Consider the following 24911-nt stretch of genomic DNA (forward strand, 5'->3'; position numbering starts at 1 on the left):
GGCTCCCAGGGCTTCAGCACTGGAATGGGGGGAAGCCAGCATAGGAGGGAGAGATTTGCCTCCCCAGAAACCTAGCTGTCCTCAGTGAAAGCCGGAGGCAATAAGGGAAATGCTGGCCAAGTAAACTTCTCTTTGTGTACGTGTTCTCTCTTTTCAAGTTTGCTTCAGTGTGAATGTCCCTCTTTAAGGTAAGGCCTCCAGAGTGGGGAGTCTCTCCAGGTAGGTGAGCCCTCAGGCCCGGTGACATAGAGGCCCCTCTCAACCTCATGATCCGTTTCCATCCAGCCATCCGCGCTGCATGGCGGGACCCCTGAGGGAGGCCTCTCCTGCATGCTCCTGCATGACTGGGCTGTGCCGAGAGAAAACCTGGGAAGTGGGCTCGAGACCCGCACACCTCACCAACTTAGTGACCTGAGGAGGAGCCCTGTTGAACAGGCAGCCCCTTCCCCAAAGCCAGCCCACCTGCCTAGGGACCACCTGATAGCTTGGGTTGTGATCATGGAGGCCAGTTATGACACCATCCTCATCCTCTGTCCTGGCAGAGCTGGGACAGGAGCAAGGCTGGGTTCTGCAGCCCCTCATGAGGACATCCCCCTGGACCATGTCCACCACATCCTAGCAGCTTACCAGCCAAGAGACTACAAGATCCTTCCAAGAGCCAGAGCCCTGATCCAGCACTGGAGGGCATGGGGAAAGGCCAGAAACCTGTTTTTGATGGTTGCCCCAGCTGGTGGCATGGTACAGTGGACAGGATACTGGCTTTGACTTCTGAGAGACTTGGGTTGGAATAAAATTGCTCTCACAGGAAAGCCATGTGATGCTAAGAATTCACCTCACCCCTGGACCTCTGGCCTCCTTATCTGTAAAACTGGGATACTTGGAGAATTCTTCCCTCATAGACTCATAAACAGGAATAGCTAGGTACTGTGGTTCATACCTGTAATTCCAGCACTTTGGGAGGCCGAGGCAGGCAGATCACTTGCACTCAGGAGTTCAAGACCAGCCTAGGCAACATGGCAAAACCTTGTCTCTACAAAAAATGCAAAAAGTAGCCAGGCGTGGTGGCATGCACCCGTAGTCCCAGCTACTCAGGAGGCTGGGGTGGGAGGATCGCTTGGGCCCAGAAGGTTGAGGCTGTAGTGAGCCATGTTCATGCCACTGCACTCCAGCCTGGGTAACAAAATGAGATCCTGTCTCAAAAAAAATTATAAACGGGAATAGATAATAAGTCTAAGCTACTTTGTGCACTGTAGATTCTCAGTGAATTTTAGTTCCTCTCTCTCCATTCACCACCCCTACCCTGGCCTTTTAAAGCTCTCTTCCTCTCATCCTCAGACTCCAAGAATCAAGATTTAAGAATTGCAGGAGGCTGATGTGATGTTTGGAGGCCGGGCTTTGGAATCAGATGCAACCAGATTCTAATCTGGGCTGTGGGATCTTGGGAAAGTCACCACTTCTCTCTGAGCCTCAGTCTGCTGATCATAGAACGGGGATAAGATCTACCACCCACGGTTGCTGTGAGGAGTAAACAAACCTAGTTACAGGAAGTGAGTAGCACGGTGCCTGATACAGGTGGACACTTCATGGCGTTGTGCTGATAGTGAGGAGGACAACAGGAGACTGAGGCCGAGGGAGGCTGGACGGGATAACACTCCTGTCCCAAAGGTCCTGAGGGGCCGGGAGTTCAGATGAGGAGATGGCACTATCCAGCAAGGCACCAGCCATTACAGGGCAGAAAGCATCTGAAAACAGGGAAGGAGCCCAGTTCAGAATGCTGAAGCACCCGTGGGGGCGTCATTCCAGCAGCCACTGGCGTGAGCTGGGGACTGCTAAGAGGAGGGAGGTACTGCCAGAGGATGACTCACCCCAGGTGCCAGCATTCCCAGCTTTTTTTGCCTCTTGAGATAGCACCCCAAGTTCCCCCAAATATCAGCAACCCCCACCCCCCCGCTTTTACTCTGTGACCATGCTTACCACCTTGACGTTCCCTGCCTTCGTTCTCAGTAGAGTTTTGCTGAGCACAGCTGTGCGGCTGTCAGCTCCCAGCCCTGAAATGGTAGCAGTCACCAGTGAGACCGTGTTCCAGCACAGCAGGCTCCCAAATATTTCTAAGCCAAACAGCCTAGTGTAGCGTCTTTGACAAGTGATTTCACCGTTTTAGAATTCTGATTGCAGGGATTTTGCCATTTGAGAATTCTGATTGCAGGAACGTTCCCGTGGCCTGGGGTTGGGAAGGCCAAACGAAAACATCGTTTTCATCCCCTACCTCCACTCCAGGGAAGATTTTGAGGCCTGGGCTGGCCTGGGCTTGGTTGGGTGCTTCTGTAAGCTCCTAAGCTTTTCTTTATGGCTTAGTGGCTGTTGCTTTGGTATATACCTTCCTGGGTTCATCAAACTAGTGTTTATTGAACTTAGTCTCCTTCCTCCCCCACCAGCACTTGAAGTAACACACATATAACTCACCTAGGAGCATGGGAGGGCTTCCTAGGCCGTGCCTGATCAAAGCAGAGGAGAGGGGAGGAATCAGGGAAGGTTTCCTGGAGGAGCTGCAACCTGACAGAAGGCTGGGAAGGATTAGGAAGAAAGAACTGCCTGGGAAAAGGCATGAAGGAGAGAAAGAGAAAGGCAGGATTCAGATCAGTTATATTCAACAAGGATTTGTTGAACATGTACTTTGTGCCCTGTGAAGCCCTGAAGCCCTAGAGGGAGAAGCTTGACAAAGGCAAGGAAAGAATCTTCTGCCATCACCCTAACATCGCCACCTTCAAAAGCTTCGATGGCAGAAGACTTGGCAATGTGAAATTCTTAAGGGATAACTAACAGGCAGCAGGGTAATATCCCACACCTGACTCATAACAGGATGCTCCTTTGGGAGAGGAATTTGGAGCTTTACCTCTCAAGGTTAGAGGACAGAGAGAAGAGGGCCTCCCCAGCCAGGCTTGGAGCCCCGGCTTCTGTAAGTCCTGAGAGCCTGTGTCAGCCCACTCCCCGTCTTGGGTCTTGCAGAAGATCCTGTCCACATGGGGCCACATTGCTGGATAAGCAGTGCCCTCCTGCCTGTCTCTGCGGAGAATTCTAAAGGATGGTCTGGCGGCCAGGAGGGACAGGGTCAGAGCCTGATTGTGCATTGAAGTGAAGAGAGAGACAGCCTCAATCCTCCCTCACAGAGGGGCTCAGCCCTCCAGACAGCGTTTGTTCCCAGAAGGGTACAGGCACCAAGGGGTGCTTTGCAAGCTGACAGCGATCTCCTGCCCACATGGAGTGGAGGGCCTTCGATCTCCAGAGGCACATCTGTCATGGAGAAGATATGCTCTGGGGAATCCAGCATTGCACTTGGGGGATCAGTGCCCTCTCAACTTCCCATTGTTTGTGCTGGGGAGGGGATGGTAACAGAATTAGGTTCAGCCTAAACATTCCATTGTTATTCTGGAATTCTGGGATTTGACTAATACACATTAGGTTTGTGAAGGTTCATTAAGTTTCCACATCAACCTCAGTCTCCTCAATGTGAGAATGCCGGGCCACACAGTGGCAGTCTCCCGCCGTCCTTGTTCTTCTGGCCACTCCTTTCTGGACCTACTCTGCCTCAACAGCAGCTTTCTAGGAGTGCAGAGCTTAGATGTCAATGGAGTATTTCAGGTGTGTGAGCCCAGCTAGGTGGGGAAGGGGGTGGTGAATGGCTAGGCCAGAAAAATATGAAATTGATTTGCCTTGGGTAGGGAGCTGGAAAGATAAGCCTTCCAGAGCAGGGCTTATCAACTGAGATGACTTCGAAAATAAACCAGACCCTGACCTAGGGCTTCAGCCACACTCCTTCCTCCCCCACAGTGAAGCAGCTGACATCTCAGCTAGTGTTGGCAGTAAGAGATTTGCAGTCTTCCTGGGAGGCATGGTAGACTCGAACTATAGGTACCTGGGGTGTGGGTGTTCACCCAAATAATTTGAGAATATAGTCAGCCCAGAATGTGGCACTTCAGAATGAAGCACCCACCTTGTATCACAGGCAGCGAGCCAAGGGGAAGTGCTGGACAGAACTGGTCCTCACTGAGAAATTCACTGAATCTCTCTACCCCTTTCCTATAAAATGAGGGACTTAAGTAATCCCTAAGATTTCTTCCAGGCCCAGCCATGTGAGAGTAGGGATTCGCAGGGTTTTTTAATCAATTGTATTGCAATATAGTTGACATAGGATCAATGCACCCGTTTAAAGTCCACATTCTGAGGCATTTTAAAAATGTATTTACCAGAGCGACTACCAGCACAATGAATATGTAGAACATCTCCACCCTCCCAAGAAGTTTCCTGCCCTTAGCCCCAGGCAACCCTGGTCTGCTTTTTGTCACTGGAGATTCGATTCATCTTTTCTAGAGTTTCTTTTAAATGGAGCCACATAGCATGTATTTTTTATGTGTCTGCCTTCTTTCGCTCAGCATCATGTTTTTGAGATTCAGGACTTAGAATTTTAACTTCAGTATGGAAACTTACAAACATATAAAAGAAGAGAATCATGGAATGAATCCCCACGTGTTCATCACCCAACCTCAGCAATTAGCAATGCATGGCAATTAGCAATCAAGGGAGAGAGTTGTATCTGTTTTGTTCACAAATGCATTCCCAGCAATTAGAACAATTCCTGGCACATAGTGGGTATTCAATCTATATTTGTGGAATGAACCGATGAATTCCACAGATCTACAGTATTTTTTTCAGCTCTATCTCGAAATTCTCTTCTCACCTTCTATGGCTCAGTTCCAGTATATGCCTGGGAATTTGGGGTCATAAGATCCTGCGTTAGGAAACCCGAAATTATTGTTGAATGGTGAGAGAAGGTGGGTGACCTCATCTTGATTTGAGAGCCACATATTAGAATGTTTACAGTTTCCATTTCACAGGTAGGGCAATTATAAATCCTGGGCCAAGAGAACTGATCTCTATCTAGAACATTCTCCTAAATAAGCAGGGGAGAGATTGGTGAGTGGAGGAACCTGGCCTTTGCCAGGGCCAGATTGGAAAGTTTCGTCTTTGGATACCAAAAATATCCCTGGAATGGTAAACCCAACAGCTGTCAGCAATGACACAGCTTTGAAAAGTAGATGATAAATGGAAAACGGCCCCTGGTTAGAAGCAGAATGAGTCCAGGTTGCCACTGTTTTCTTACCCACTTCCAGCTGGAGACTCAGGCTCCTGATGCATCACCAGGCTGGGGTCCTGCCACTGCACATCCCGCTGCGGGGGGCCAGCTCACTACAGGGCCTGGCTCAGCAAGCTCAGGCCCCAGGCAAGCCAGGGCAGGCCAGGCACTGTCTTCTCCACGGGCTCTTTATTCCTGGATAGCCATACAGCATTTTCTATATCATGTGCTTTCCCAAGCACCTCGTGGGGTGCTCCTAATGTCTATGAAATAACCCCAAAAGACTCAGTGGGGATGGTGGCCCCCTGCACTGTGAGGGGTACACGGCAGAATGCGGTTGTTTGATGTTAACACAGCAACACTGCTATTGACAGAAACCATTGAACTGGCAGCTTGTGCTGGGCACAGTGCTACAGGCCTTTGTGCAGATGGCTGCATCGATGCCTCCCGGCAGTTGATCATGGAAGGGAGGACAGCACATGCCAGAGGCACAGCCTCGGGGTCAGAGCAAGCTGTATCCAAGTCCCGACCCCACCTCTTGACCAGCCTGTACCTTAGACAAGATGTCTAATGCCTCCAAGCCTGTTTCCCCATCTTTACAATGGAGATGTGATCACAGCACTCTCCTCCCTGTGGAGTGGGTGTGAGGTCACAAGAGCCGGTTATGGAAAGCACCAAAGCACTGGCAAAGCCTCCATCTGCAAGCTTTGTTACTTTTTTCCTCCTAAAGAAGCTAAGGCTGTCCCAGGCACTGAGCTGGTGCTAGAAATACAAGGCAGATGCCCACGTGGAGCTCCAGCCTAGCAGAAAAGACACTTTGGACTGAGTCATCATTTAGCCCCCAGTTATGAGGAGTGCCAGGAAAGAGAAGCCTGGCACAAGGGTCAGGGCATAGGAGGGGACTGGCCTCGCTTGGGGATCGCTCCTCCAGGAAGAGGGATTTTCTTTTCCACACAGCAGCACCAGACATGTCCCTTGAGTAGCCTCAGGAATGGCTTCAGAGCTTATGTGCAACATTTGAGAGGGAAACAAATCCTCCTCTATTCTAATTTCTGCTCTTGGAGGGCGGGTGGGCTCAACGGCGGAGAGTTGGGAGTCCTCTAGAGACTCTGCAGTGTCCATTCCATTAGCTGGGAGGCCTGCAAAGCCTGAGCTGTGCACTGCTAGTGACAGAAGCCCTAGGCTCTCCTTGCCCCCAGGCACTGCCAGCCTCTTGGGGGAGCCAGGACTCCTGGGGCACCTAGTGACATCTCCAGACCGCTTCTAAATCCCAGACTAGATGTCATCTGGGGCTGGTGTGCACTGAATGGATGAGGTGGACTCATTCATAATCAGGTGACCCCATGTAGCTAGAATTTATGCTTTATATTTTTCTTACCAAATTTCAGATCAATGTGTCACAGCCAAAGGAGAGCATAGGTGTGGGCTGGGGGGGCCTAGGAGGGTTTGAGGAGCAGGAATAAGTGCCTCCTTCACTAAGAAGAATGGAGACATGATGTGTTTGAAGCTAATGCTTTGAGGCTATTGGCTTCACCTGCACTTAGAAGACGCATCTGGAAAGAGGCTTAGGTACACAGTCTGCATCCGGGGGTGTGTTCTCAGCCATTTTTACATGAGACAACCTTCCCCACAGAGCACCAAAGAGTTACTGAGGCCAGAGGGGATGCCCTGTGCTGGGGACCTCTGTGGTCTGAAAGACTTAAGCAAAATGGGACATTTCAGGTCCCAAAAATACTTCACAGGGCTTTCTCCTCTGTGTGGATTCCTCAGAGACAGTTATTGTACCACTTAGAAAGTCAGGCTTTTTATAAAAGAAATGTTTAAATCACTGGTTCTTAACTTAGCAGTGGTATCACTGCCCCCTTGGAGAATCTGATACAGTAAACTCTCTCTCCAGGAAAACCCCAGTGTGTCCATAAACACCGTACACTGTTCTATGTTTTACCAGGCTCATGGAAACCCTGAAACCATACCTTGAGGCAACAGTCTGGAAATTGCAGCCATTGGGCCACATGCAGCTCACCACCTGCTTTTGTGCAGCCCTAGAATAAGAATGGTTTCAACCTTTTTTAAAATGGTTGAAGAATACTATTTCATGACACATGAACATTGTATGAAATTCAAACATCAGTGGCCGTCAAGTTTTATTGGAACACAGCCATGATCATTCATTTACATAGGTTCATGCTGCTTTTGGCCTACAATGGCAGAGTGGAATGGTTACGACAGGAACCGTACGGCTCACCACATCTAAAATATGTACTGCCTGGCCTTTGACAGAAAAAAAAATTGGCAACCCTTGCTCCAGGGGTGGAAACTCTGTTTAAGAAGCTTACTTTATATTCTTTACTTTTGCCTCAAATGATTGAAATGTGCAATTTAGACATAAGAAGCAGCATTGAAAGTTTTCTTGATACGTTTCTCACTTTACCAATAGCCGATGAGGAACATGTTCCCCAGTTTTGCAGAAGCAAGAGCCACAAAGGGGCTGTGTCCTAGACCCTCCCTTTCTTCTGTAGGTTTCTGAATTGGCACTGCCTTCCAAAGGAACCTTTGGGTAGTTGCCTGTTTTGTTTCAAAGTCTCATAATACATGTTAGAAGTTTGGTGGCAACGTCTTTATAACAGGGACACCTGCCTGCCTCTGTGATGGCAATCCCTGAAGGCTGTGTCAGCAGACCCCAGCTAATTCCCAGGCAAACTCTTCTGATCTGTTCGCTGGGTGTAGGGGAGGAGGTTTGCCATTAGCTAACACCTGAAGTAGAGTATTATTTTTTCCCAAAGTAACTCCTCAAATGGAATTTGTAAAAATATATATATATTTTTTATAGTTTAGCAAACTATGAGACTGGAGGAAGAGGGGAAATAGTTGAATTCCATCAAGCAGCGGACCTGATAAAGTTCAGCTGTGGTTGATTGTTCAGCACGCCTAGCGGTGTACTGACTGCCTCCAAAGAAGTGAAGCAGTTTTCCCCCAGAAGTTGTTTAGCGAGAAAACCAGCCAGATTGTGGGGAAGAGTCCTGCGAGGCCCGGCCTGAGGCTTGGGCGGCTCCTGCCTCTGGCTACAGGGTTCACCTAGCTGCCAGAACCCTCTCCATCGGGCTTGGAAATGGTGGACCAAGTGGCTTCCCTTTTTAACTGCCATTTGTGCCTCTGTGCTTAAAAAGCAAGTGGGTCTTCATTTTCTTCTCCCTTAAAAGGTAGAAGCAACAACCTTTTAAATAATGTAAGGGTCACAAACTGGACGATTATGAGACCCATTCAGCCAGGAGATAACTTTTTTTAATCGAATTAGTAGGCGATATTTAAAAAGTAAGAGATTTAAGTGAAAATGTAGATTGGGGCATTTTGTGGCAACTCCAAAGACTTGGGACTTCTGGGTCTGTGTCCCCAACAGGCGGCATTGGCTGACGAGCCATGCAGCCCTCAGCTTGCTGGGCTCCTCAGTTCCCGGTGTGACCCAGCTTCCCCATGCCATGGGACTTTGTGCACACACACAGCACACACAGACACCCATACAAAGGCACACACATGTCCCATGCATTATAGAGACAAGGAAAGACGATGCTTTTTCTTTTTTTTTGAGACAAGATCTGGCACTGTCACCCAGACTGCAGTGCAGCGATATGATCTTGGCTCACTTGCAGCCTCCACCTCCTGGATTCAAGCCAATCTCACACCTCAGCCTCCCAAGTAGCTGGGACTACAGGCACATGCCACCATATCTGGCTAATTTTTGTATTTTTTTTTTTTTTTGTAGAGACAGGGTCTCCCTATGTGGCCCAGGCTGGTCTCAAACTCCTGGGCTCAAGCTCTCCACCTGCCTCGTCCTCCAGGAGTGCTGATATTCCAGGCATGAACCACCACACCCAGCTGAGCTAGGATGTTACAGCTTGCAATTTTAGCCAGCAGTGCTAAAAGCAAAATCCATCTTCTTTCTTCCTTCCTTTTATCTTATTCCCGAAAGCTTAAAGATGGCCCACCAGTATATATAAAGTATTTATTATGAATGTACTGTCAGTGAAAAGGAGGAGAGAAAAAACAGCATAGGAAGGCAAAAAAGAATCAGGAATGTTCTTTTGGGTGGGTCACATATTTGGCTCTTTGCCTCCCGTGAAAACTGATTGGTTCTAGATTTCATGTGCGTGGGAGATAAAGGCACACGGGTGGCTCAGGTGAAACAATGATGATTCCGTGAACTAAGACCAAATAGAAAGTTCTCTCCAGGATCATCCCAAAGATAATTCTATTTGTTCTGGCCATACAGTTGTGATATATGGAGGAAGAAACAATGCAAAATAACGACTCAATGCCATCTACTGTTCTCGCCACTTGATCGTATTCTTTCATATAATCCTTGTAACAAATACATGGGGAGGACTACTAATGTCCCCATTTTATGAATGAGAAAATGGCGGCACAGAGATTGCATAATTTGCCCAAGGCCACGAAGGTTAGTACCTGGAGAAGCAGGCATGGAATTCAGGCAGTCTGGCTGCAGAGCGTGAAGGTAAGCCACCAAGCTACCTCTCACAGATGGGCATTCAGAGAAACCAGGCTGATTGAACGAGAGTTCTCAGATGTCCCGATTTTATAAAGACCAATATAAAATAGATAAAGAAGCCATGAAGCTAAGGACAGCCAGTGTATAGCATGAACTTGCTATGTATTAGAGGAGGCCAAATCTAGAATGGTCTTAGGCTCCTAAACAGGCCTTTGGACAACAAGGGAAAATAGCCTTTTGAAATTGTTAAAAGAAGAAAGAAAGAGATCCACGGCCTTTGCATGGAGGGGCTCCACCAGGCTGCCCATCAGAACCACTTATGGAGCTTTAAAAACTCACCGCCTAGAGATTCCAATGTGTCAGGCCTAGGACGATGCTCAGGTGTCTAAACAGCTGTGTTTGTTTTTAATGCACAGCCAGGATTGAGAACCACTGTGTTAAAAAATGGCAAAAAGCAGTCTTGTTATTTTGCCTCCAACTTTTCCCCAAAGAGAAATAGCTTCCAAGTACAAAGATGAGGGTGAAAACCACTAAGAGGAAACTGAAACCCAAGACAGGCAAATGACATTTAATAAAGCTCACCTGGGGAGCCTTACTATTCCATGCCCAGACCAGATCCCAAAGCAATTAAACAGAATCCCTAGAGTGGGACCAACATCTCAGTGGGTTGAAGCTCCCCCCGGTGACTCCAGTGTAGGCCCAGGTGAATTACATTCCAGGTTGCTGAAGAACCTGCTCTGCCTACTGTTTGGTAAATTGAAAATGATGGGATAGAGGAGTGATACCAAGTGACAAGAGAAAAGCAAACAGTCTCCCAAGTATTCAGAAACTGGGAAAATGTGGACTTAGGGCACTTTGAAATGGTTATGATGAAAGCAAGTTTCTAGATGTTCTTAATGAGACGATAGTTTGTGGACATGCAGGGGGCAGCAGTAACCACTTGGAGCAATTAACTTCATTTCCAGCAGAGAAATACCCAGGCATTTATATCTTTATTCCAGCAAAGCAACTGAGCAAAATGAAACAGTGACCATGGCTGGTTGCTTCTCAATGAATTTAACAACCGCACCCCAAAGAATGCTGGTGGAACTCGATGTCGACTTTGTGAGAGGGCTGTTTCAGGGGCCAGGTCAAAGAGCTCTGAGCCTGATCCTGTCCTAAATAATATTTGTATAAGTGTCCCCATAGAGAGATTGGAGGCATGCCAATCAAAGTCTGGGTTGACATAGAGCTGGAAGATAGAGTAGATAAGATGGATGATAGAATTAGAATAGCATTTGCATTGTATTTTAGACTTTACCTATAACCCTCAGAAAGCTAGGCGTGTTTGTTATCTCTACTTCCTAGGTAAACACACTGAAATTCAGAGGTACGTTGCAGAATCATGGTGCTCTTGACAGGCTAGAAATATGCTCCAAAATAAGAAATCAAGGTTAAGTGTAAAGGATGATGTTTGGATTTTAAAAACCAATTTCAGGCTGGGTATGGTGGCTCACCCCTGTGATCCCAGCAGTTTGGAAGGTCGAAGTGGGAGGACCGCTTGAACCCAGGAGTTCAAGACCAACCAGGGCAATACAGTGAGATTTCATCTCTCTACTTTATCTACTTTTTAAAGAAAAATTTTTATCAATTTCAGAAAAATAAGATTGGAGTTTGTATTAGTTGCCCAGGGCTACTGTAACAAAGTACCAAAACCTGGGGGTGGCTTAGAACAACAGAAATGACAAGAAGATAACAAGGTGTTATCTCACGGTTTGAGGCTAGAAATCTAAAACCAAGGTGTTGGCAGGGCCTTGCTCCCTCTGAAACCTGCAGAAGAATCTTCCCGTGCCTCTTTCAGCTTCTGGTAGCCGCAGACATTCATCGGCTCGTGCAGCACAGCTTCAGTCTTCACACACGTGTCCCTGTGTCTCTTCACACAGTCTCCCCTCTGTGCGTGTCTGTCTCCGTGTCCAATTTCCCGTCTTACAAGGACACCAGTTATACTGGATCAGGGCCCACCCTGATGACCTCATTCTCGTTTGATTACATCTGCAAAGAACTTATTCCAAATAAGATCACATTCTGTGGTGCTGGGGGTTAAGACTTCACATATCTTTTCTGGGAGACACAATTCAACTCGTAATAGGGTAAAGTTGGATTGATACAACTAAGATAGTGTCAATGTTTTCTCACAGCTACTTAGGAAATGATAAAACATTGATACTATCTCACACAACCTTAATGTAATTTAACGGTTCATGCCAAGTAGAAGGTAACACCACTGCACTTGGCACTGTTCAGACTGCAGAGGCAGGAACCAAGCAGTCACCTCTGGCTACCACCTTCTAAAGAGGAGATAGAGTTAAAAATAAAATGGCCGGCGCGGTGGCTCATGCCTGTAATCCCAGCACTTTAGGAGGCCGCAGTGGGCAGATCACCTGAGGTTGGGAGTTGGAGACCAGCCTGACCAACATGGAAAAACCCCGTCTCTACTAAAAATAGGATGTTTTGAACTGTTTACTAGAAAGAAAATCCAAAAGTATGAACATTTCTTGGTTAACAAAATTATAAAGAGGAAAAAGGGATGACGGATGATTATGTTTAGAGAAATTTTTAACTTGAGAGTTAAATCCTCATTTTTGCCAGGCAGGGCACTATGCAGTGATACCTTCCATATTTCATTTAACGTCACACATCAGCAGGCGTGTATAAACATATACACATATATTCTGTTCATTCAAATGCATGGCTATAAAGAATATGTGCATCTATGCGAGAATCTATCTCATGTTGAGGAAGCATTCTAATTATTTAAATTCTTTTGCTTTTGGAATATTTTAAAGAGACAAGTGGAGCTTAGATAAGAATATGGACATTTCAAAGCTAGGATGGACTTGGGGTTTGGCTGTTAGAGTGACAAAAATTATTTCCAGCCAGTGAACGTTAAGTGTCTACTGTGTGCCCTCCCTTGAGGGCTCCGATGGGGACTGTGACACACATATAATAGCAAAAGGGCTAAATGCATGATCCAGGCAGTGCCACAGGAACTGGGGGGAGAGCAGGGTGGAATGAGACTGGAGTTAGGGAAGTCATAAGAAGGAGCCTCATGTGGGACCTGGAAGGATGCTGGCATTTGGGAGACCAAATGCAGAGACGGCGTGTCTCACTTCAGGTCACACCCCATGAGGCAGAGGACCTCTGGCTTGGGGTTACTATGCTGCTTGTGCTGTTGCTGTCACACCAAGCAGAGATAAGGGGGAAGGCAGGGACCAGCAAGGCAGCCACATGAAAGTCAGCCCCATTCCCCAGCCTATAAGATCAGGGAGTTTCCACAGAGCTTTAAACCAAAGTCATCTGTTGACCTCCTGGGAATCAGATGAAGACAGAAGCAGACGCTGCTGACTCCTCGGAAAACTGGAGTTTGTGACTTCAGCACAGTGAGGGATGTGAGAGATTGTGCTGGTCAGACAGGAAGTAAGCCTTGACGCTGCCTGCCCACCTCTGTCCTGGGCTCCCAATACCACCAGGCCTTGGAGCGGCCTGAGCTCTAAGGCAGGCCCAGTCTCTGAGGGGGATCTGGAGTGACCTGAAACTTTACTTCCTTCAGTTCCACCTTGCTCCCCTGCTACAGACACCAAAAATGTGCCCATCCCCCAGAGTCCATCCCAGATTTCTCAAATTCAAGACCTTATTTCTGAAACGATGCCAGAGGAACTGGGAATGTTGTTTTCCCCTGACGCCAACTACAAGGGTCAGGGGCATCCCTACCACGTTCCTAAACATGTCTGTCTTGATGGAGTTTTCCCAAACCCTGGACAGACCTGTTTCTGTTTCTGTCTTGTGTCAGCAATTAGAGAACTCTAGCGCCCCAAGTCCCGGGAGAAGAAATGTCATTAATTGGGCGTAAGCCTACCTGTTTTGCAGGCCCCATTGGCTTAGTGGTAGTCGGGATGCCTGGCTCCAGGCCCTTCATGAATCAGACTGCAGCCATCTCCCCCGCTCCCGGCCTCCACTTCCCAAAATCAAAACACCCCCTGACAGGACAGCAACCCCTGGCCCTGAATCCAGATCACATTACTGGCTCTAGATAAAGTAGCAGCAAGAGAAGTGCATTTCTTATTTTTTCCAGCAGATATCTATGGAGTGTGCAGTATGTGCCAGGCATTGTGCTAGGCTGGGGATAGACTGGTGAGTTCAACCCAGTCTCTGCCTACAAGGTGCTCATAGATTAGTTGGAAAGAAGAGGGCTCCCCAGTGTGGTGAGTGCTAAGTTAGGAGAGATGGTGAGGGCACCCACAAGAAGCTTTGCTCAAGTCGCCTTGGCGGGACAAAGAGGGTTCCTGAAGGAAGGGCATGTACACGGAGGTGGGGAAATTGAGTGGATGAGGGGCAGGAGGCAGGTATGGGGGAGGGCGTTCCAGGTAGAAGGCTAGCTATGCAAGGCTGGAGGCAGGAGGAAGCCCCACAGTTGGGCAGTGCCAGGGAGATAAAGCTGGGGGCGGAGGCAAGGATAAGCTCCTGAAGGGCCTCAGAAGCAGGTGACTGAAAGAACTCAGGACTTTAGAACCCAAAAGCAGTAATATACAATGGAAGCATCTCAATTGCTGGAGGAAGCACTAGGATATGCAGACAGGCCCCCGCTGAGCCCTGGTTCAGGATTTGGAGGCACAGAGAGGAAGGTAAGACTCAGCCCCTACCTTTAGGAAACTCACTGATGGGCAGATCCCATGCAATGTGTTGGTTAACAACCAAGCTGTGCATGATGCATGCCCATGGCACACGGGTGCTACAATGCAAAGGCATGATGGGTGCTATCATTTATCGAGTGCCCTCTGTATGCCAGTTTCTGCAGAAGGAACCCAACATCGCATCTCACTCAGTCCTCAAGGCAACTCATAGTGTGCCTGTTACCACCCCCATGTGACAGATGAAAAGACCACGGCTTAAAGGGGTTAACTTCACAGCATCAATAACCAGGAAAGGATGTCACCAGCATGAGTTCAGCCAGTGATCTTTCTCCTGCTCTATGCAGCCTTCCCTAAGTGTGGGCCAAAGGTTGAAGGAAGGCTTCATGGATTAGGAGAGGACTGCAGAGTTAGAATCACTGTCATCTCTCAGGCTCTGCAGTGGGGGCCAGAAGCCTGACATGCAGGCATTAGGTTAGGCAGGGATAACTATGGACCAGGATAAACAATGTCTCTGAGAGCCTGCCCCTCAGAACCTTTAAGTCAAGTCCTGTGGCTGCTCTTTGAGGGAGGTAGCAGCTTTTCTAAGAATAAAATCAGTGAGCAAAGAATGTGCTCTGCCACTCTTTCCAAATTTGAGGATGCTGTGCTGCCTACATACCATTAATAGGGGATGGGTTTTCCTAGAGATGTTTGCTGTGGGAATCTCCCAAGCCTCTAAAGTTAACGGTTAGAGACTGCACATAATGGGGATAGTTATTTGAATTAGAAATGGGTAACTCACATGCATCTAAAACATCTCCAAGGAAAGTAGCGTAGGGGCCAAGTTGTATACGGAGATGCGTGAGCCAAATCTGTAAAGATCATAAAGAATGGCATATTCTCTCAAATGCCACAGATGATTCTGGGACCTCAGGAATCTCAGAGCTGAGCTAAATGGCTCTCCAAGCTAGCCCACCATGGAACTAAGGTCCTCGGGGAATGACACCACTAGCTGTATTGACTGAACCTGGTTCCCTGGTTCACAGCAGCATCCTGTATTTCAGGATCCTGTAATTCAGATGTCTCAATTATGAACTTCAGACATCCTGTAGAATCTAGCTTTACCACTATGCTCAGTTGACCTCAAGAAATGAAACCAGTTTCCATGATTAACAGACACTAATGACCAACAGGTGAAACACAATCAGGTCCATAGGGAGAGGCCGTGCCAGAGAGCTTACAGATTTTTTGAAGTTCTTCCTACACAGGTTCTTCTCACTAGCAGCCAGCTGGGAGGGAGCTGGGAAGGAGGTGTTCCTGCCCTGACAATGATTCTGAGACCTGGAGTATCCTGGTCACTATATAATACATTAGTTGAAAAGAGGGGGCCTCCTCAGTGTGGTGAGTGCCAAGTTAGGAGAGATGGTGAAGGCATCTCCTGCCTCCACGCCTTGCACAGCGAGCCCTCTGCCTGGATTATACCAGTCTACCATAGATCTGAGCATGGCCTGTCCTTAGTGACATTACAAACCGAGCATTCCTCTCGCCCTGTCCCTTGACTCTCTTTTTCTCCCTACTGCCACCTACTCCACTGTCCCCTTCAGCTCCAGCTCCCCCCAGCGTGGATGCCCCTGGCTTGCCTGCTGGGATGATACCCAATGCTTCCCCAATTGTCGCATCACCAGGCACAGAGGGTTCATAACCTGCAACCCTCCCCAGTCAGTTAATCCCTCCCCCTTCCATAGAGATCTTCAGAAGAGGTGGTGCCACACCCTTTGCCCAGGCGCCACCCTCCCACGTCAATGCGCCACCGTGGGGATGGTCTTTGTTGTTTCCCCTGAGTCCCTCTCAAGCAGGGCCCTCCTTTTCCTCTTGTTCTGTACACGCTGGAGAGGGAGAACAGATGGCTCTCCTGCCAGGGGCCAGTCCTGCTGGCAGAGGTGACCAAACCACTCAGCTTCCCATCTCAGGGGCAGCATGGACACCCTTCAGCTGCAGGTTCTGTTTCTGGGGATCCTTTGGGTTTTCTGTGTGTCCTCCTTTCCCTCTTCCAAGGTCTCTGAGACCTACTGACCTATGCAGCTCAAGCCTAGAGAGAAGACACCAGCAGGAATGGTGGTGCTGAAAGATGGTAAAAGTCAGTTTGTCCCTGCTCTGTGCTGTTTGTGATTCTGATTTCAATCTGGGGCCATTTGAAAACAGTCCCTTGTGCAGCTCACTCGGCCCATGTTACCCACTATCTTCCCAGACCCACAGGTGTCTCCCACCATGTTTGCCTACTGGCAGACCTTTCTCGATTTATTCTGGCCTAGCAGTGTTACCTAAATGTCTCCTGGTTGAACTTGACTCTTGTTATATCTTCCAGTTTCTCCCGTGTCCAGATTTCCAGACCTTACCCACTGTGGAAGGCGTCACACTGAAGCCCAGACATGAGTTCTGGCTCTGCTCTTACCCAGTCCAGTGACCCTGGGAAAGTCACCACACCTCTTTGAGCCACAGTTTCCTCATCTATAAGATCAGGATGTTACCTGCCTGTTCTGAGGATCGAATGAGCGAATAAATGCAAAGATTCTTTGTAAACTGTAAACTAGCATTCCCCAAACTGTGTTCTCCAGAAGCTGCTCTCAGGAGAGGTGTTCATCAACTATTTAGGAAAAAGAAGTTTTATGTCAAGCTTGAGGAAGGCTAGCCTAAACGAAGCAAACCAGATTTCCTCACTCTAGAATTTCTCAGAGACTTTAACTTGCCAGTGTGCATAGCGAATCTCCATGAGCAGGGTAGAAAACATAGCTTTGTGTCAAAACCTCCTTTTTTCATGGACTGCTTATTAACTTCTTTAGGTTACTGGTTTCCACAGAGCACAGTGTATATTAATATTATTTCTCCTACAAATAATAATGTGAATCTTTCCACAAGATTTATTCCATCATCCAGGTCACTGATCCTGGGTAATACCAGTTTATCAGTGTCTGAAAAAAGTATTTCTGGAGTCCCTGCCTTTAATCTTCTGGGTATCATGTTCTGTGCTGTGAGAGGGGACCCACTGTTGAAGGCCTTTGCCATTGGACTCCAGCCCTAACTCTCAACATCCCCACGCCAGACTCTGCCCCTGCAGCTTGGTGAACCCGTTGCCCTGCGTAGGCTTCTTTTGTCTTCGTGTTCCCTGCCTTTGTTCCATCCTTCTCCCTGCCAAGATGCCTCCCTCCCATTTCGACCAGTACAATTGTAACTCATTCTTCAAGTCTTAGCCCAATCCCTGACTTCTCCATGGAAGTTTTTCTAACGAATGCAATGTGTTCTATAGACGGGACTACTGGCCCCCGAATTCAACTCTAAGCCCCTAAAGGCAGAGAGCATTATTGATACTTCCTGATTTTCTCCAGAAACCAGGATTATTTTGTAGATTGATTGATTGCTGCCTTCCACCCCTCCCCGCCCCCGGCCCCGGAACCATAAGCCACACAGTTGTACCTTGGGAACTTGAACCCAGAGGTGTGGGTCCTTCAGAGCTGGGGAGTCAGTAGTGAGTTTACTTACTTCATTCAGTAGACACTTATTGCTGGGGAACTGCTAGGAACCCAAGGTTGAATAAGACAAGGTCTCTGCCTTTAAGAAGCTCTTGGTCTAGACGAAAGCATAAAAACGTCATGGCAAGTCAATGCACTGAGTGTAATAATTGAAAAAACACAGGAGCACAAAATTGGGTTTGTGGTGAGAGTGAGTGGAAATCAAGGCAGGCTTGTAGAGAGGATGTCACGTGGAGCAGACGTGGCCAGGTTATGGGGAAGAAGGACCTCTGGGAGGGGATTCAAGTCTGTTCCTTGGGTCACAGGGAGGGAAGTCGTAATGGAGCCAGGTTACAGCAGTTGCTGGAAGGGGGTGTGAGATGGGACGTTTGCATCGTACACACACACACACACACACACACACGTGCACACACACATCTGTGGGAATCCCACTTCCCTGCTTTTCCATCATACTCTCTCACCCCTTCTTCCTTCTCACCTTGACTCATTCTTCCTGTCCTCCTTTGTCACCTCCCGGTCCTGGGGCCATCCATCATTACCTCATCGGAACAGCCCTGTGTCTGCTGTCTGTTGGTAGCTAGAGGCCTGCTTTGGTGACAGGCTGGTCAGTGCAGCGCCCACTCCCCGTGGGGGGCCCTCAGGAGGGAGGGCAGCCTCGACTCAGCACTTTCTCTTTTCTTCCCACAGAAAACCAAAAGAGACGTTAATAATTTTGACCAAGACTTTACCCGGGAAGAGCCGGTACTCACCCTTGTGGACGAAGCGATTGTAAAGCAGATCAACCAGGAGGAATTCAAAGGCTTCTCCTACTTTGGTGAAGACCTGATGCCCTGAGAGGCCACTGCAGTTGGACTTTGCCAGTGCTGCAAGGAGGGGTGCAGAGAGGACTCCTGTGTTGCAGAGACTCAGCAGGTCTTGAACTCCTTCTCCTCCCCGGAGCCCCAGCCCCATGTCCACTGTCTATTTATTGCATTCCCTTGCCCCAGGCCACCTCCCCCTCCCACCTGGTGACAAGAAGGCTCTCTCGGTTCTTGTCTCACCAGTAATACAGACTCGTTGGGTCAGCAGTTAGCTGTATACACTGCCATGTTTGGACCGTTGGAAAGCCTGGTTCCACTCCTCAGGGGCTCCTGGCAGTGAAGCAACTTCAGTTCTTTTACTGCAAAGAAAAATAAAAAAAAAAGGAAGCAAACAAGAAGACTCCGGCTCTGCCATTGAACACAGATCCTGACCCCTCTTGCTTCTTTTCCCTCCTGCGCTCCAGCCTGCCGTCCCTGTCCTTCTGTCCTGGAGAAGAGACTGGTGCTTCTCCGCACGCATGACGGAGGGTGCCCTCGAGGCATGCCCTCTGAGGGAGGGAGACCAGAGATGCAGGATCGGCCAGCTGGGTTGGTTTGCTCTGGAATGGCTAACTTTTGCCTGCTTTGGTGTTGGCTTTTCAGCATGCCAAAGTCATGTAAGTTTGCGTCTTGTGGAAGAAATCCTCTCTGTGGAAAAAGAAATGGGGTTTTGAACTCTGTTAACATTTGAAAAATGTATTTTCAAATCCACTTTCTAATTGGCAAAAAGATATAAATTACAGTCTGAATACAGGTAGATATTAAAGGGCTAATACAAAATGAGAAACCGGTCGTCCAAGGTGGATGCTGTCAGTGCCTGAGTGACACATGGGGGGTGTATGAATGGAGAGAAAAGGCAGCAAGTAGCATTCCTCATCATTCAAGTTCTACCTGGACACAGAGGCCACCGTAGCGATGGCCAGGACCCTGGGGGTCCAACAAAGCTCAGCTCCCAAATTCTCTTTCCAGTTTCATCCTAAGTTCCTAGCATAAACACTATTTATTTTCTGCAGCAGTGTGTTATTTTTGCGCACTTATACAAAATGGTAGTACTACTGTGTTGTGGTTTTAAACATTAAACATGTAAAGTTATATATGAAATATCTGCTTTCAGAATAAGCAGAATGAGGCTAAACATGGGTTATACAAAGGGTATCTGGAGACTGAAGAGCAACTTGTTCGAAAACTGACAATGTCGCAAGATGTACTCAGTTTTGTTTCCGTGTGACATGCAATGGCAACTCATGTGGACACTATTTAAGGGATGTGACATTACCTCCTGTAGATACGCTAACAGTGTTACATTCTTTCATTTCCAAGGGTTCTCTGTGGCTTTGTGTATATGATTCCTGGAGGTCATTTGATTACCTAATTTACTGAACCGATTTAGCAGGGAATGGAATCCATTCCAACTGTTGCACGTGGATTTCTCAGCTGCCCCTAAATATATATACTTGTGAGTGGCAAAGTGGCACTAATGAAGCTTTTTGCCTTTTGTACATTTGAGATTTTTGTATATAGTGTTTGCTGCAAGGCCTGTGGAATTAATTCATTGAATATAGAGGTATCAACTGCTGCATGTTCAGGCATATTATAAAACTTTAGTCTATGACAGAATAATTATAATAATGTCCAGGTGCAATACTCTGTAAGTGTATTGGTTCAAGTTACCGAGAGATAGGTGTATTCCTTTATAAGGGATGGGTGGGGGGTGTGTTGGGGATTCTTCGTATTGTTTATTTCATTTTGTTTATTTTAAAAGATGTAAACATATATTAAGCTATATTAAATCTCACATACAGTTCTCCCGTGCTCTATTATACCCTGATAGAGATGGGGGAGAGAAAGGAACATGTTTGATGGTGGTTTCAAAGCTCAGACAGTAACTCTCTTGAGCCCATGGAGAGTCTGTGTCCATATTTGCATCTGGCTGGTCATAGCCTTTGTTACTAATGATGACATTCAGTTCTCTTTTGTTTTTATTTTTTAAAAACTCAGGTGTAATTATTATCTGTTCTTATGATAATTGCAAATATTAAATATTATATCAATCCATGTGTTTGGCATACCAGTGAATGATGAAGAACATTAGATTAATTTAATTTATCTTCGGTAACTTGACATTCTGGGGAGAGACTATCTTCTGGAGTTGAGTAGAAGCACAGAAACATCTTCACGGTGGCATCATCTCATTTTTTTAGGAAGTCATGACAATACTGCCCATCATATTCACGTGTAACTACTGTGCTCTTTCTTCTGCTTTCTTTACCATTATAAACTTTGGACAGCCAAGCAAGCTCTAACCACAATGCCAGATGGCCTTGTCCAAGGGCCTGGTGTTTGCATGGCAGCGGGGACTGGGCCTTTCCTATAGGGCGACTGGCAAGTTTGCTGGGAAGTCAAATAATACATTCCACCTGGCAGCTGTAGGCAGGCAGTCTGTCTGTCCCAGAAAGGGCCCTTTTCAGCACCCACGGCTGGGCTACCTGGGGTGCCTCTGGTTGGTGAAGTTTTCACACAGGCCGATTTCAATCTAGCGAAGGTCTATAGAAAAAGCCTTGTGTGTTCCTTCAGTAATCATTGTTCCATTTTCATTTTTACAAGAGTTTGAAAATAGACACACTGTTAACACTTCTGCCAGTTTTTTCTAATCTTTCCAGGCCCACCCCCTTTCTCTTTCTCGCTCTCTGTCTTAAAAAAAAAAAAAATGGAGTGCAAAAAAAAAAAAAAAGCCAAAAAATATATGAAGGATAGCTGTTCTCCCGTGTTCTCTCATTATGGACTTTGTGAAGTAGAAACATAATTTTTCTCCTCCAAAGGTGAGAAAACAATGCGTTCTTGCTTTAAAAAAAAAAAAAAGAAGGCTAAAAAATTACCTCTTTTTAAATTATGTGCAAAATAATTCTGGCTAACTATAAAATGTATTCAATTTTAGGAATTTTTTTGTATTGTGATGCTTTATTTGTACATTTTTTTCTTTCTGGATGTAATTTTAACCTCTTGCCATTCATTAGTGTTATTTCATTGTAAACATTATTGTGCCAAATGTACTGTATTCAAAAGGATGTGAATGTGTATTGTTTCAGAACCTAATAAATACAATGACGTTAAGTCTTATTTCTCAGTGCCAATAAGAATTTTTAATCTCCGTTATGAGTGGCAAAGCGGCACTAATGAAGCTTTTTGCCATGTATATATTAGAGATTCAAAAATTCCCAAACCTAAATCTGGTTTCAGCTTTCCTTTCTCCTTGGAAGATGCACAAAAGCTGCAAATGACCATATTTGCACATTCCCCCTGCCTCTGTGCTTCTGGGCTGTCAGAGGGAGTAAGGGGGACCTGTGCTGACTGGACATGGCTCTCAGCTGCCTTGCCTGTCTGCCTTGGGGTGCTGGGAGACAGGCAGGAAAGTGGGCAGCATCTGCATTTTTGTCTTTCCAGAGAAGCAAATGCTGGACCTCCTTGCAACCAGTGCCCATTTGGGCCTCCTCATGACTCAGCTTTGGGCCTGATGCTCGGAACTACAGGCCTTTGGGGTCCAGGGAGTCCTCGCAGGGTGAGAGTTCCTTGCAGGCTGGCCTGGAGCACAGACTGGCCAGCAGGGCTCCATGCTTAGCTCTTGCCCACCTCCCCCATGCAGCCTGTGTCTGCGCCCATCCTGCCAACTCCTGGGCTCTGCAGGCCCCTCCTGCTTCACTCTGGGGCTCCTTTTCTGCCCTTCCAAGCGTGTTGCCTTGGTACTGCGAGACTCCTCTTTTCGCCAATACAAACTTTTCAAGAGTGTTTGAAACTCAAAAGTACCCTCTTGAGTACACCAGAAATTTCCATTGGCCAGAACTCCCTGTTCTTTAAAAGTTACAGAAATGATTGCAGTTCTACTATTTGTTATCCTAAGGTAAGGGAATGGCCTACCTTGTCACCCTCTCGACTCACAAAAATCACTTCTTTATAAGCCCTCCAATGACTGGCGTATCTGCCTGAAAGGCCTCTTCTCTCAGCAACATCTCCTGCCCACCTGGAGATCTAAGCATGAATTTCCACACCCACTCCAAGAAGGATGTGTTTAGCACATAGTTTTCTCTCTGATTTCAGGCAGCTGTTTCTAGGTAAGTGGCCGCCCAAGGAGAAGCAACCTTCCCGCCAGCTTGTCTGTCTTATTATAAACCTAAAAATTAGGAGAAATATTAAACTCGCAGAGGCAGAGAGTAGAATGGTGGTTGCCAGGGTCTAGGATGGGGTGAGAATGGGGAGATGTTAGTCAGATTAGCACAGTTTCAGTTAGGATAAATACATTCTGAAGCTCAACTGTAGAACATGGTGACTATGGTTAATAGTAATGTATACCCAAAAGTTGCCAAGAGAGACGATATCATCTTGTTCTCACCACAAAAAATGAATGGGCTGGGGCCAGGCACAGTGGCTCACACCTGTAATCCCAGCACTTTGGGAGGCCAGAGCGAGAGGATCACTTAAGCCCAGGAATTCAAGACCAGCCTGGTCAACAAAGTGAGACATCATCTCTACCAAAAAACAACAACAACAACAACAATTAGCCAAGCATGGTGGTGCCTGCCTGTGGTCTAGCAACAGAGGAGGCCACGGCAGGAGGACTGCCTGAGCCCAGAGGTCGAGGCTGTGGTGAGCCATAATTGTGCCACTCCACTCCAGCCTGGGCAACAGAATGAGACCCTATCTCAAAATAATAATAATAAAAAGAAGAAAGAATGTGAGGTGCTGGATATATTAGGTTGGTGCAAAAGTCACTGTAGTTTTTGCCATTTTTAAAAGTAATGCTAACACTTTTACCTATGTTATACATCTGCACATCCTGTATATGTACCCTGGAACTTAAAAGAAAAATAAAAATTTAAAGAAATACTATATGCGAGTTTAACAAATAAATTTTAAAAAGTAATGGCAAAACTACAATTACTTTTGTCCCAACCTAATATCGATTAGCTTGATTTAATCATTTCACAATGTATACCTATATCAAAACATCACATATACTATAAATATACACAATTTTTGTCAATTATAACTTAAGCTGAAAAACATCACAAGAAACAAAAGGAGCTGTGGTAGGAAGGTCAGAAGGCATCTGCAAGCACTTAGTTGAATGAAATGTGACCAGCCTGCATTTCCCTTCATCTTGTGCTCTGGAAAAGAACAGCACCAAAGTCCTGGAGATGGGGCACTCGTCCTCTCAGGTCTCTGTGTGCCACAAAGCGCTAAGAAAGGTCAATTGCTGTCAGTGTATCTGGTCTGGAACCACTCTTTCCACTCCCAACCACATTCTAGACAGGCGCTGACAGACCTGCTCCAGGGGAAGCCCTGGCCAGGGTCCCTAGCAAGGTTCTGATGGCTGCAGAGCTGGCTGAGGACAGTATGTGTGGCTGTACCCTGAACTAAGAAACAGTCAGACTAACAGATTTCTTGCCAAGGAAATCTATGGGAGATTGTCCCTTCCTTATCTCCTTGTCCCTGAGTGCAGACCATCACTCGGGCTACCAGGAGCCTGAAGAGCTCCATGCAAGGCAATCTCAGAAGCACGAGGCGTGTGTTGTCCTAGCATTTGGAGTGACAGAGAGTGGGTGGAAAGAAGGCTTGAAAGCCGCATTATGAAGCCTGTTTTCTACTTTAAAGTACTTATCCCAGGCAAGGGCAGTACATATGTGATGTGTTCGTTTTAAGCCATACTTGAAGGATGATCCTCCAGCGCACCTGGGAGTTTTGTCATTAACGTAAGAGATGCTAGAAAACTATATTCTCAAAGAAAATGGTGGCTTGCTAATTAGCATAAAGAACGTTAGAAAGGTGACATTAGTGTTGTCTGAGATAAGTAGACCGGCAAAGATATTTCAAAATACATCTACACACTTTTAAACACAGGCTATAAAAACCTACAGAGACTTCAACTTTTCTAGAAATTGGAAAAATGCACATTTAAATCAAACTGCAATATCACTTTACCTCCACCCAATGGCTAACTCCAAAAAGCAGACATGAAATGTGGAACAACTGGAACTTTCAGTGTTTCTGATCTGAGTAGAAAACGGTACAAGTACTTTGAAAAACTTTGTCAGTGTCTCTGAAAGCCAAATTGTATACCTCTGCCCCAGGAGGAAAATCTATCCACTATGGAAAGGGAAAATGAATTGTGAAATATTCCCACCATGGAACACTTTATAACATGAGAATGGATGATTTAGAGCTACACCCAACGGCAGAAGACTCTCCTAACATAATGTTGAGGGAAAG

The 24911-nt window shown here is 46.8% G+C and overlaps 1 protein-coding gene and 1 long non-coding RNA gene across 3 annotated transcripts in view; one reads left to right on the plus strand and one right to left on the minus strand.

The window, feature by feature from the left end:
- Positions 1–21767, plus strand: part of PRKCE (protein kinase C epsilon) — a 535093-nt gene extending 513326 nt beyond the window's left edge. The window contains exon 15 of one of the 2 annotated variants that reach the window (XM_032239536.1): positions 18499–21767. In XM_032239536.1, the coding sequence (XP_032095427.1) occupies positions 18499–18645 (147 nt within the window). In that variant the 3' untranslated portion in view covers positions 18646–21767. Of the gene's footprint in view, positions 1–158; positions 189–18498 lie in introns of those variants that run through there. The other variant, XM_032239537.1, reaches the window with a different exon arrangement.
- On the minus strand, positions 10873–18502 carry LOC116524299. Its single transcript, XR_004257263.1, has 2 exons — positions 17756–18502; positions 10873–11676 (listed from the first exon to the last, which is right to left on the minus strand). It is a non-coding gene; the product is annotated as an uncharacterized LOC116524299 (long non-coding RNA).
- Positions 21768–24911: the final 3144 nt, after the last annotated feature.

Source organism: Sapajus apella, unplaced genomic scaffold (assembly GCF_009761245.1).
Source record: "Sapajus apella isolate SASKATOON/1434 unplaced genomic scaffold, GSC_monkey_1.0 scaffold44, whole genome shotgun sequence".
Taxonomy (NCBI): domain Eukaryota; kingdom Metazoa; phylum Chordata; class Mammalia; order Primates; family Cebidae; genus Sapajus; species Sapajus apella.